The sequence below is a fragment of the Nicotiana tabacum genome, chromosome 21 (assembly GCF_000715075.1).
Source record: "Nicotiana tabacum cultivar K326 chromosome 21, ASM71507v2, whole genome shotgun sequence".
NCBI classification, from domain to species: domain Eukaryota; kingdom Viridiplantae; phylum Streptophyta; class Magnoliopsida; order Solanales; family Solanaceae; genus Nicotiana; species Nicotiana tabacum.
Window position 1 is genome coordinate 1,757,359 of NC_134100.1, and position 14,204 is coordinate 1,771,562.

The window sequence follows — 14,204 nt, forward strand, 5'->3', positions numbered from 1 at the left end:
AAGATGAGAAAAATGGGCGGAGTTGAATTTGAAGGCACTACAGATCCCACGGTAGTTGAACAATGGCTCGAGCGCATGGAGAGGGTCTTTGAACAACTGGAGTGTACTAATGCTGCCAAATTTAAGTATGCTATCTCTTTTTTACAGAAAGATGCCTATGATTGGTGGTTAAGTGTTCCAAATGCAAAAGCAAAACCTCTGGGGCTGATTTGGGATGACTTTGTGAAATTATTTCGTGCAAAATATGTTCCCCCTGTCTATTGTGATGCTAAGAAGAAAGATTTTTGAATTTAAGACAAGGGAGTATGTCTATTGCAGAGTATCAACAAAACTTTCTCAGGCTTTCTCGCTATGCTGGAGGTATTATTGATGGTGAAAGAGACAAGTGCAGAAGATTTGAAGAAGGTTTGAATGGTTACATTCGAAAATCTGTGGCAATCTTACAACTTGAGGATTTTCCCAAGCTAACTTCAGCTGCACTTACTTGAGAAAGAGTTGACAAGGAAGAAGCTAGTAGGAGAGAAAATAGGTTTAGGAAGGGTAATTCAGATTATGGCGGTCCATGCAAAAAGGGAAAGTTGGACTATTCCAAGATCGAGAGTACACATAAATCATCACATCATAAGCAGAATAAGTTAAATTTTTCTACTGTTGGTACTCCAAGTTATGGCCAAGGAAAAACTCATACACCTACTTGTGCACAGTGCGGGAAGAATCATTATGGTGCATGTAGATGAGCTTTTGGTGCTTGTTTTAATTGTAGAAGTATGGATCATAAAGTGAAGGATTGTCCTAATCCTAATCCTCTTTCTTATACACATACAGAAGGCTCAGTTCAAAAGCCTGTCACTACTTATTCTCAAGCTAATAGCAGTGCTAGACCTCGAAATATGCAAGCATCAGGTTCGAGTGGAGCTAATTAAGCTAGTGGGTCAAGAGCTACTGCACGAGTTTATGCTATGAGACAGAAGAATGACCAGGATGGCCCAGACGTGGTTGTTGGTAAATTTCACTTATTTGGCATATCTGTTGTTACACTATTTGATATTGGATCTTCGCACTCTTATGTTTGCTCATCACTTGTATTTCCTGATATTGTTAAATCTGTGAGACTTGACTTTGATGTGCTGGTCACGAGTCCATTAGATCATCAGGTTATTGTTAACAGGATTTACTGAGATTGTTCACTCATGATTCAAAATCTGGTCTTCCCTGCCGACTTGCTTGAAATGCCCTTCCAAGACTATGATGTTATTATTGGCATGGATTGTCTCCATAGGCACCATGCATTGGTTGATTGTAGGTTGAAGCAAGTGACATTTAGAACTCCTGCATATTCACATATGGTAGTTCAAGGAGAAAGATCATTGACATCTAATATTATTTCTGCGGTCTTGGCAAGGAAGATGATTTGTCAAGGTTGTGATGCCTATCTTGCTCATATAGTCGATACACGATTGGGGAGTCCAAGTCTTAAGGACATACCAACCATGTGCGACTTTCCTGATGTATTTCCTGATGATCTTCCTGAGTTGCCTCCAGAAAGGGAGATTGAATTTCCTATAGATCTTGTCAATGGAACTACTCCTATTTCTATCGCTCCTTATAGAATGGCTCCAGCTGAATAAAAGAGTTAAAGGCTCAATTGCAAGAACTTCTTGAGAAAGGTTTTATTCGTCTCAGTATTTTGCCTTGGGGAGCTCCTATTTTATTTGTGAAAAATAAAGATGGCACTTTTAGGCTTTGCATTGATTAACGGAGGCTAAACAAGGTAACAATCAAGAACAAATACCCACTGCCTAGAATCGATGACTTGTTTGACCAACTGAAGGGTGCCAGCTTGTTCTCAAAAATTGACTTGAGGTCTGGATATTATCAGTTGCGCGTGAGGGAGCAAGATGTTCCTAAAACTGCTTTTAGGACCAGGTATGGCCATTATGAATTTTTGGTAATGCCATTTGGTTTGACAAATGCTCCTACTGCATTTTATGGATCTAATGAACCGTGTATTCAAGCCTTATCTCGATCAATTTGTGGTGGTGTTTATTGATGACATTTTAGTATATTCCAATAATAGAGAAGTTCATGATAAGTATATCCGAATTGTCATGCAAATTCTAAAAGAGAGATAACTCTACGCGAAGCTTTCCAAATGTGAATTTTGGCTGAATGAAGTGGCTTTTTTGGGGCACATTGTATCAGTTGAAGGTGTGAAGGTTGATCCTAGTAGGATTCAAGCTATTGTTGATTGAAAACTCCCTAAAACTTCAACTGAGATAAGAAGTTTCTTGGGTTTAGCAGGATACTACAGGAGGTTTGTGAAGGGCTTCTCTATTATATCTTCTCCTTTGACCAAACTTTTGGGGAAAGATACTAAGTTTGTATGGGATGAAAAGTGTCAAGAGATCTTTGAAAAGCTCAAATCCTTTTTGACACAAGCTCCAATACTTTCTTTGCCAGTTGAAGGGAAAGATTATGTAGTATATAGTGATTCATCTCATCGTGGCTTGGATTGTGTTTTGATGCAAGAAGGGAAAGTAATTGCTTATTCTTCTCGAAAGTTGAAATCGCATGAGTTGAATTACCCCACTCACGATCTTGAACTTGCTGCCATTGTTTTTGCCTTAAAAATTTGGAGACATTACTTGTACAGAGAGAAGTGTCACATATTTACTGATCACAAGAGTTTGAAGTACTTGGGTACACAAAAAGAGTTAAACTTGAGGCAACATAGATGGCTTGAACTCATCAAAGATTATCATTGCACGATTGATTATCGTCCTGGTAAAGCCAATGTGGTTGCAGATGCGTTGAGTCGCAATTTCCTTGCAAGTTTAACTCTAAGTCCTTTGCCTTTGCTTCTTGAATTAAGAGCCATGAATGTTTGCCTTTCATTTAATTCTAATGGTTCTATCATTGATAATTTTCAAGTCAAGCCAGTCTTACTTGAGCAAGTCCAAGAAGCACAGAAGTTAGATGAGAAGCTTGTGAAACGGGTTGACGAAGTCCAAAATGGAAGAGAATCGGATTTTTCATTAAAGAAAGATGGTACCTTATTTTATAAAAATAGGTTGTGTGTTCCTAATGATAATGAATTGAGGAAGAAGATCTTGATTGAAGCACATAGTCACCTTATGCAATGCATTCTGGAGGTACTAAAATGTATAGGACCATTAAGGAGCACTACTGGTGGAGTGGTATGAAGAGAGACATTGCAGAGTTCATTTCTAAATGCTTGGTATGTCAAGGAATAAAAGTTGAACATCAAGTCCCAGCTGGTTTACTGCAACCTTTGTCAATACCTGAATGGAAATGGGAAAGGATAATGATGGACTTTATCTCTGGACTTCCACACACTCAAAAAAAATCATGATGCAATTTGGGTCATTGTAGATAGACTAAGTAAGAGTGCTCATTTCTTGGCAATCAGAATGGACTACTCACTGGAATATTTAGCAGAATCGTACATTAATGAGATTGTGAAGTTGCATGGAATCCCTGTTTCTATTGTGTCTGATAGAGATCCGAGGTTTACATCCAGATTTTGGTCTAGCTTGCAAGAAGCTTTGGGTTCCAGGTTGAATTTTAGTACCGCTTTCCATCCACAAACAGACGGCCAGTCTGAGAGGGTAATACAAATCTTGGAAGATATACTTCGAGCCTGCATTATTGAGTTTAAGGGTAGTTGGGACAAACACTTAGCCCTCATAGAATTTGCTTACTATTATAGCTACCAATCAAGTATAGGCATGCCTCCTTATGAAGCTTTATATGGAGAAAATGTAGAACGCCTCTTTGTTGGAACGAGGTTGGTGAAAGAAAATTTGTGGGTCCTGAGATTGTGCAACAAACTGAAGATAAGGTGAAAATCATCAAGGATCGTTTGAAAATTTCTTCAGACAGACAAAAGTCATATGCTGATCTTAAAAGGCGTGAAATTGAGCATCAGGTGGGCGATAAGGTATTTTTAAAGGTTTCTCCATGGAAGAAGATTATGAGATTTGTCCAAAAAGGTAAACTTAGTCCTCAATTCATTGGACCTTATGAAATACTTGAGAGAATTAGTCCGGTTGCATATAAGCTAGCTTTGCCACCTGAATTAGGTAAGATCCACAACGTCTTTCATGTTTCTATGCTTCAAAAATACCGCTCAGATCCATCTCATGTTCTTCCTATTGAGTCTATTGAGGTTAATCCTGATTTGACATATGAAGAAGAACCAATCCAAATCTTAGCGCGTGAGATAAAAGAGCTTAGAAATAACAGAATCACATTAGTGAAGGTTCTTTGGAGAAATCATTCAGGCGAAGAAGCTATATGGGAGCGAGAAGAGGATATGCGAGTTCAATATCCACAATTATTTCGGGATTAGTACAAGGTAAATTTTACTTAAGGGAGAGAGAGTTGTAACACCCCAAATTTTTTTAATAATATTTGCATTCTTGATTGAGTATTTTTATAACAAGGAAATACTTTACTTTGCACTTCCTAAAAGTGAAATGGTCAATATATGAAAATTTCTTACTTTAGATTGTGTTAATATTGGCAATGAAGTTCCATGGTGTTGCTATATGTAACACTTAATATTATTTTGACGAGTTGTTATTAAATACAGTATATAATTAAGTTTTTGGGTTTCCAACCTTTTGTATTTATCTAAGAATATTTAGTAGTTTGGGAACCATTTTATTTCATATTTATCCATAAACTCCCCATTTTCTATTCTTCAAGACAAAGAAGAATCTCTCTCTCTCTCTCTCTCTTTCTCTCTCTCTCTCTCTCTCTCTCTCTCTCTCTCTCTCTCTCTCTCTCTCTCTCTCTCTCTCCTTCTTAGCATTTGAACATGAATCACCATAGATTTCTACTAAATTAACAAGCAAATTTTGTTTTTAGTGAACATCAAGTTGCTCCTCTCTTTTGTGGTAAGTTTCTAAACTCGTTTTTACACTAGACATCTATTAGTATTTTCTACATATCTTTTTATACAGAGCTCCGATTTAAGTGATCCAGGACTTTCTGAAAAGGTATTTCATAAATCTATAACTCTTATAAAGAAAATAAAATCTATTTTTGTTCGTATTTACCTGAAAAAGGATCAGAAAATACAGGGCAGGTGCTGCCCAGATTTCCAGTTTTAGAAATACTCCATGTACTACCGTTAGTAATTTTAGTATAACTTTCTGTACAAAACTGATATGGGGTGATTCAAGATGTTATGAAATTCTAAGACATAGATCTACAACTTTTATGAAGACTATACAGTCTAGTTTGTCCGTATAGATCTTCAAAACTGAGTCACAACACGAAACAATGATACTGTCCAGAATTTCTGTTTCAAATATTTTTGGGTAATTTTTACCAATATCATGTTTAGTTTGACATGTTAAATCACTGAACTTATTTAGATATCTGATTATGTATTTAAGATATATAAACCCTTGAAAAATCAAAGGGGAAGTGTTTGAGGAAGTGGACAGATTTGGTTTGTTTACGGCGTAGACGATTCGAATGTCCCCAAGTTATGATTGAACTGTTTTGTGGTAAAACACCAAGGTTTGTATATAAACATGTACTCTTTTTGCTTGCTGGAATATTTTGAAATAACCTGATATTTTATTTTTCTTGTCTTCAATTTATATTGTTATATTCGTATTATATCAAGTATTGTAAGATATTTGCTAAATCGCCCGTTCGTATGGATTGTTTGATTATTTTGCATTTTTATTGGGACTTTGTCCTTCTTGCGGCAGTGACTTTGTCACTCAAGCCTCTTGATTCGGATCTTTTGCCATCTTGACTTTGGATTTGTAGTTCATCTTGAATTATGGAACTTGTCCGTGTTAAGTACGAACTAGGAAGCCATTTTTAATATGGTTCTTGATTCTCTTGTCTATTGAGTTTTGACCCTACTTGATTTGGGGCTTCGGTCCATCTTGATATCTGATTATGCTTAGTATGATGGCATGACGTACATATTGGGCGAAAAATGGATATTTGGTATACTTTCTTAGATTGATAGTATACGCTTTCTCGACTCTTGAACATTGTTATTGATATTTGGAAACACTTCAAAGTTTGATATTTGATATATTTGATATATTTGTTCACTTGTTTTAAATTATGTTAAATTGAGCTGACTATAACTAAAAGGGGAATTGGAGAATTTAATGACTCCAAGCGTAAAATTTATACACCACTAAGCTTTATGCTTAGCGATAGTTGTTTTCTATCGTAGGTAATGTTCGGAATGAAATCTGAAGATGGCCATGATGAAGTAGTCTTTTTGGGAGAACTTATGGAGATCACATTTGCATATGCACCTTAGTTTTGCATAGTTTTGGGACGTGTACATGATATATATATATATATATATATATATATATATATATATATATATATATATATATATATATATATATATATATATATATATGTCACATTTATGTATGTTATTTGGAGGCTTGTTGGATTTTAAAGACAAAAATCTTGTAACTTAAATTTGGTAACCTATTTTACTGTATTAGGTTGTGTTAATAACTCAAGTCTTGTAATATGTTGAATGTACACTTTGTCTTGTAAATATGTACAAAGAAGAAAACTAGTTCCCTTTTTATATACCCGATAGTTTAAAATTTATGTACAATACAAACTTGCAGTGATGTTGAATGAAAGTATAAATTTGTTAGGAAGTTGCTTTAATCTGTTGATTATTCAAGAAGGGTTATATCACCTTATGTTAATATTTTGACATTGTATTTCATTTAAAATAAAATTATGGTATATTTTCAAAACAAAAAAAAATATTGCACTTTGAATCTTTACGCATGAGCCTATTTCCGCTACTAAATTATTCTGAATATTTCTAACTAATATCTTTTTATTGTTTTATAATTAGTGAGTTAGATTTGTTTCCTAAGTAGCACTCTCCCAAAGGGGTTGCTACATGGTTTGCTGGAATTGCAGCAGGAGAGATTCTCTGAATTTTGTTTTGTTTTAGTCTTTGTACTTAGGGGTAGGTAAATTACACCATTGATACAAGGGAATGTTGATCGTACGGATGTTAGGGGTATAGAGATATGCAAAGAAGTTGTCTATCATTGTATTTTTTTAAAAATGTTGGCATTAACGATTATCATATGATGATAAATGTTAGTCAGAAGATTTCATTAGTAGACATTTGTAGCTAAGCATGGTTCATATATAATATTAGTTTAAAAGGTTTGTTTCCAATTCCTGAAAGTTATCAGCTCGAAAAGATTTTTCATTTCAATACTATATAGGATAGACGTGCACCATTTCTCCAAATAATCCACTACTTCCTCTTGGATATCAAATCATGTTTTGATTCGGTGAGCTTGGGATTTTGATTAGCATATCATCACAATAAGTAACTGAAACTCATGTATATCATTTTAATTACACAAGTTAATTATGAAGAATTATCCTCTTCTTCCAAAAAATAATATAAATTGCTATGTCATAATACTAGTTAGACCAGAAATCTGTATTCCTCATTTATTCGGCCTGATAGAGTCGGTTGTCTTTGGCAGAAGCTTCAAATGGTTCCACAAGTTTCTTCAAGTTCATGCTTCCTTTATCGAACACACATGTATACTCAAAATTTAAATCTTATGGGTTTAATTTTTAGGATTTTAGTATTTGTTGCAAACATAATATTTGTTGCAACTTTAGTATATTGATCACTATATCGTTTCTAACAGACCTACAAAATTTCAGGCCAATCGGAGTCCATAAAAAAATCTATAAAATCAACATTTCCTAATATACACGAAAAAAGAGATATAATCATAAATGTATATTGCATGATCCCGAAATGCCATAAAATGAATCCGAAAATCATGGCGAAGAAATGAATATTGGTCACTTAGGCCGTTTCCTACGGACCTAAAATTTCAAGCCAATCGAAGTCCGTTAATATTTTTTTTACAAAATCAGCATGTACTAACACACACGAAAAAATGGATATAATTAAAAATTTGTATTGCAGCTTCGAAATGCCATAAAATGAATCTGAAAGTCATGGCGAAACAATGTGATTGGTCACTATACAGTTTCCTACAGACCTACAAAACTTCAGGCTAATCGGGGTCCGTAAATTTTTTTTTTTTACAAAATTCCCATGTACTAAAACACACGAAAAAGTGGACATAATCATAAATTCATGTGGCATGACCCTAAAACACCAAAAAATTAAACCCAAAATTATAGTGAAGCAATGAGTATTGGTCACTAGGGCGTTTCCTATGGACCTACAAAATTTCACGCTAATCGTATTCCATCAATTTGTTTTTGTACAAAATCATTGTGTAGTAATAGACACGAAAAAGTGAATATAATTATAAACTCGTATTGCATGATTCCGAAATTCCATAAAATGAACCCAAAAGTGATGACAAAGAAATGAGTATTGATCACTTGGCTGTTTACTACGGTCACTAGGCTATTTACTACGGACCTACAAAATTTCAGACCAATTGGAATCCGTTAAAAAATTCTATAAAATCAACATATATTAATACACACGAAAAATAGATATAATTACAAATTTCTGTTGCATAACCCGAGACGTCATAAAATGAACCCCAAAGTTATGGCGAAGCAATGAGTATTGGTCACTAGGCCGTTTTCTATGGACCTACAAAATTTCAGGCCAATTGGAGTCAATCAAAAAAAGAATTTACAAAATTAGCATGTACTAATACACACGGAAAGTGAATATAATCATAAATTCGTACTGCATGACAACGAAACGCCATAAAATGAACCCAAAACTTGTGGACAATTAATGAGTATTGTTTACTAGGCCATTTTCTATGGATCCACGAAATTTTAGCCCGATCCTATAGTCCACACCATCTGCATGAATTCGGGTGACCGGCTCCGAATCTCTTAAAATTTTGCGGGACCATAAAAAATAATTTAATGAACAATAGTGAGCTCTCTTCCATGATCATTCCTCATTTTTTGGCATTTTAGGGCCATAATATAGGAACGCATGATGTTTACCATATTTTCGTGTGCTATAGTCCGTGCCATCTGCATGAATTCGAACGATCAGCTCTGAATCTGCCAAAAATTTGCGAGCGCATTAAAATTGACCTAATGAACAATAGTCATCGCTTTGCCATGAAAGTTCTTTATTTTTTTAGCATTTTTCGGCCATAAAATACGAATTCAGGACGGTTCCCAGATTTTAGTGTGCTATAATTTACGCCATCTGCATGAATTCGGGCGACCGTCTCTAAATCTTCGAGTATTTTGCGAGCACATACAAAAATCTGATGAATAATAGACATTGCTTCACAATGATCGTACCTCGGTTTTTGGCATTTTATGGCCATAAAACAGGAATTGGAGGCGATTCTCAGATTTTAGTGTGCGTCCACGCCATCTGCATGAATTCGGGTGACCGACTATAAATCTCCTAAAACTTTTGTGGGCCTATTAAAAATGACTTAATAAACAGTAGTCATCGCTTCGCCATGACCATTACTCATTTTTGGCATTTAAGGACCATAAAACAGGAATTCGGGACAATTCCTAGATTTTCATGCGTTATAGTCCGTACCATCTGCATGAATTCGGACGAGCGGTTCCGAATCTCCTAAAATTTTGCAGACCTATAGAAAATGATTTAATGAACAATAGGGAGCACTCTGTCATGGCCATTCTTCATTTTTTGATGCTTAGGGCCTTAAAATAAGAATTCAAGATGAATCTCAGATTTTCGTGTGCTATAGTCCACGCCATCTGCATGAATCGGGGCGACCAGCTCCAAATCTCTTAAAATTTTATGGGCCCGTAAAAAATGACCTAATGAATAACAATCATTACTACTCCATGACCCTTCCTCATTTTTTGGCGTTTTAAGGGCATAAATCAATAATTTAGGACGATTCCCAGATTTTAGTGTACTATAGTCCATGCCATCTGCATGTATTCGGGCAACCAGCTCCAAATCTCCTAAAATTTTACGGGCCAACAAAAGTTGACCTAATGAACAATAGTCATTGCTTCTCCATATCTGTTCCTAGTTTTTTGGCATATTAGGGCCATGAAATAGGAATTCGGAATGAGTTCCAGATTTTCGTGTGCTATAGTCCATGCCATATATATGAATTCGGGCTATCAACTCCGAATCTCCTAAAATTTTGATGGCCCATAAAAAATGATCTAATGAACAACAATCATTGTTATCCATTATTGTTCCTCATTTTTTGGCATTTTAGACCCATAAAATAGGAATTTAGGGCCCATAAAAATGACCTAATCAATAATAGTCATAGCTTGGTCATGACCATTCCTTGTATTTTGAAATTTTAGGGCCATAAAATAAGAATTCAAGACGATTTTTAATTTTTCGTGTGCTAATGTCTACGTTATCTTCATAAATTCAGGCGACAGGCTCCGAATTGCCTAAATTTTTTGGGCCCAACAGAAACGTCCTAATCTACAATAGTCAATGCTTCACCATGACTTTCTTCATTTTTTGTTATTTTAGGGCCATAAAATTAGAATTCATGACGATTTCAAATTTTTTGTGTGCTAATGTCCAAGCCATCTTTATGAATTTGGGCAACGGGCTCTGTATTGCCTAAATTTTTGTGCACCATCTGAAATGACATAATAAACAATACTCATTGTTTCTCTATGATCTTTCCTCGTTTTTAGCATTTTAAAACCATAAAACAGGAATTCGGGACGATTTTCGATTTTTCGTGTGACAAGAGGGGTTGCTCTGATGGTAAGCAACCTCCACTTCCAACCAAGAGGTTGTGAGTTCAAGTCTCCGCAAGAGCAAGGTGGGAAGTTCTTGGAGGAAAGGATGTTGGGGGTCTATTTGGAAACAGCCTCTCTATCCCAGGGTAGGGGTAAGGTCTGCATACACACTACCCTCCCCAAACTCCACTAAGTGGGATTATACTGGGTTGTTGTTGTTGTTTCGATTTTTCGTGTGCTAATGTCCACGTCATCTTCATGAATTCAGGCGACGGGCTCCGAATTGCTTAAATTTTTCTGGGCCCGTCAAAACAACCTGATAAACAATACTCTCTGCTTTTATTTAACCAAAAAATAGTTTTGTGTCAAAGCAAATAAAAGAATAATTTGGGTTTCTAATAACCAATTTTTGTTTCACTTTTCCTAATATAAAGAATAAGAAATTATGTAAAGTAAGATAGTGAGAATATGAAAAAGAATTCCTATTGATAATGAACAATAGTCATTGCTTCGTCATGATCGTTCCTCATTTTTTATCATTATATGGCCATAAAATAGGAATTCGGGATGGTTTCTAACTTTTTGTGTGCTAATGTCCACGTCATCTTCACGAATTCGGGTGACGGGCTTCGACCAACCTAAATTTTATAGGCCAATCAGAAATGACCTAATGAAGAATTATTATTATTTCTCCATGACCGTCCCTCATTTTGCAACATTTTAGAATCACAAAATAGGAATTCAGAATGATCGGCTTCGAGTTCGTGCCATGGTTATTGAGTCCTAATGTGGAACTTTTTTTAGTCGGTCCCAACGTGAATAATTGAACAACACGTAGAAAACCAAAAAAAAAAAAAGAAATGGGCAGTTGCCTCATAGTGATTTTCGTCCCTGCCAAAAACTTCAGCCCGGGCAAAACTTAAATATTTAAGTGGTCGTTTGGTATTAGGTATAAGAAAGTATAGTGCTGGTATAAAAATTTAACACCACCTTAATACTTTATTTGGTTAGTAAACCTGGTATAAGTTATCCGAGGAATAAACTTAGTACCGGGATAACTTATACCTTGTAGAGAGTGGGGTAATTAGTGACGGAATAACTTATATCTTCTTCTTAGAAATTATGCAATTGTCATTTTTAATACAACATACCAAACAATGGATAAATAATAATACCAGAATAACTAATCCTAGCATAACTAATCACAACATAACTTATCCCAATATAACTTATCCCGGCATAAGTCATATTCATATCAAACGACCCCAAAGAGTATCGCTTATAGAGTGGCGACCTGCTGTAAAATATAAATTTAAAAAGCAACGACAATTTTTTCTTGAACGAAAGCCAATAATTTAGTCTAAAGGGCCAAATTAATTGATTATAGAAGAATTCATCCAAGTAGCCGTTCACCTAACCAATTAAACTAAAAATAATTTATAGTATAATATATATATATATATATATATATATATATATATATATATATATATATATATATATAGATTCTGTATTATATATGTATAACTGTGTATACATATTGTATAAATTATGTATATAGCTAGAAAAAATAATAAATATGGCTGGCTATTTGCGTAAAAATTCCCTTGATTATATGTCAACAAACCAAGGGGTAAGTGCACAAATAGTCATTCTCAAGGATGCTATTCAGAAATTAGCTAGTACTTATTTTGTCCTTAAATTTTAAACGAAAAATCCTAATTTCAGGACAATCCATTACATTTTTGTCCTGGTAAATTGAAAAATCATTATTATTTAAATAGCAGCCTTTTAGAGTAATAACTAATTCAAAATGTAATAACTAATTCCTAAATAGCAGCCTTTAGAGTAACTACTTGGTGTCATTTTTACATAAACCAGGCATATTCCAGCTGTTAACATTAGAGTTACCTTCATAGGAAAAATAAAAAAATTAACGCCTATTGAATGTCCACTACATATGAAACAGAGCAGAAATCTGTGTCCCTCAATTATTCAATTTCGTGTTTCCTTCCTCTTGTCTCCAACATTATTCTCAATTTAGGAAATAATTTCCTATAATCAGTTATTATTTAAATTTAGAAAAATGACCCTATAAATTTTTTATGTATTTTATTTAATTTACCAATCTCATACGTTATTAATTACTATTTTCCTTTTAAACGATCATATAATAAAAAATATTAGTAATGAACAACAAAATTACAAAATCTCAATAAAGGCCAAGTTGTCCACTATGAGCCGCTGGCAGGGGCAGACGCGTTGGTTCAGTTGAACCCGCTTTATTAAAAATATTATTTTTATGTGGAATTTATTTTTCTAAGAAACAAACTTTCAATTAAGTTAATAACACTGAACTCACTGGACAGAATATGGAATTCTGATGTGATGGTTCATGCGAGTTCAGTATGAATAATATGTTTTGAGTTCGAATCTCAGCCTTGCATTTTTCCTAGTGCTTTAGTCTTAGTTTTACCGTGAGTTTTCAGTTTTTTATTGAATTGATTTTTTTAAGTAAAACTTCAAAAAGTTGTGAATTTAATATATTGTCAAACTTGGGAAAGTAATTATTTAAATTTTTTAAGAACGCGACCTCAAAACAAAATAAAGAATAGCGGAATAACCCCTTTGAGGTTATGAACCAAAATAAAGTGCGGAGCGCAAAACTAATTTGTTATGCCCAATGTCGATTTTTACTATGAGATGATATCGATGACTTAGTCTCCGTCCGGACCCGTTTGTATAAATTTCTGGATCCGTCACTCACCGCTCGCTGCAGAAAAATTTGAGAAGACTGATTAAGGAATGAGCTGCCAATTTCAAACATTTTATCATGTCAATCCAACTAAGTCAAAGAAGTATTTCTTAAGAAATGATTTCTCTTATAGGTAAATGATGATGTCCATCTCATTGAAGAAGTATTAGGCATGTGCCTAATAAGAGTTTTCTTTGGTTTGGTAGCCAACCTTGTTGACTTGGTTTGGTTGGTAGCCAACCTTGTTGAATTTCTTTGGTTTGGTAGCCAACTTTGTTGAATTGTGAAAAGTGTGTGTAAATTGTCAAATATGGTAGGCTTTAGAGAGTGAAACTTTGGCTATAAAAGGAGAGCTTCAACTCTCATTTCTACACACCAACAAAGAGAGAAAGAAAGAGTGAGGTTTCACAGACAAGGTATAAGAAAATAGTCTGTGAGGAAAATAGAGAGTGAGCGATATTGTAGTGAGGTGGGAATATCAAAAGAGGGTTATTTCTTTTGAGTGTTGTAGTGGTCTTTGGAGTATTTATCTCCGACCTACAAAGTGTAAAATTCCTTACTATAGTGATATCAGTTGCTCCTCTCGGGGTCGTGGTTTTTTCCCTTATTCAGAAGGGTTTTCCACGTAAAAATCTTGGTGTCATTATTACTCTTTTATTATTGTTAATTACCGTATCTCGGTGCTACATTATTATTCCGCTTTATTACC

General features: G+C 34.7%; 1 protein-coding gene across 1 annotated transcript; it reads left to right on the top strand.

The window, feature by feature from the left end:
* Positions 1-1,190: 1,190 nt before the first annotated feature.
* LOC142175551 (uncharacterized) lies at positions 1,191-1,628 on the top strand. Its single transcript, XM_075242556.1, has one exon. The coding sequence runs from the start codon at positions 1,191-1,193 to the stop codon at positions 1,626-1,628; it is 438 nt and encodes a 145-aa protein (XP_075098657.1).
* The last annotated feature ends 12,576 nt before the right edge of the window (positions 1,629-14,204 follow it).

Excerpts from the sequence above, each read along its gene's own strand:
- LOC142175551 (XM_075242556.1), top strand. The coding sequence starts at position 1,191 with ATGATTCAAAATCTGGTCTTCCCTGCCGACTTGCTTGAAATGCCCTTC.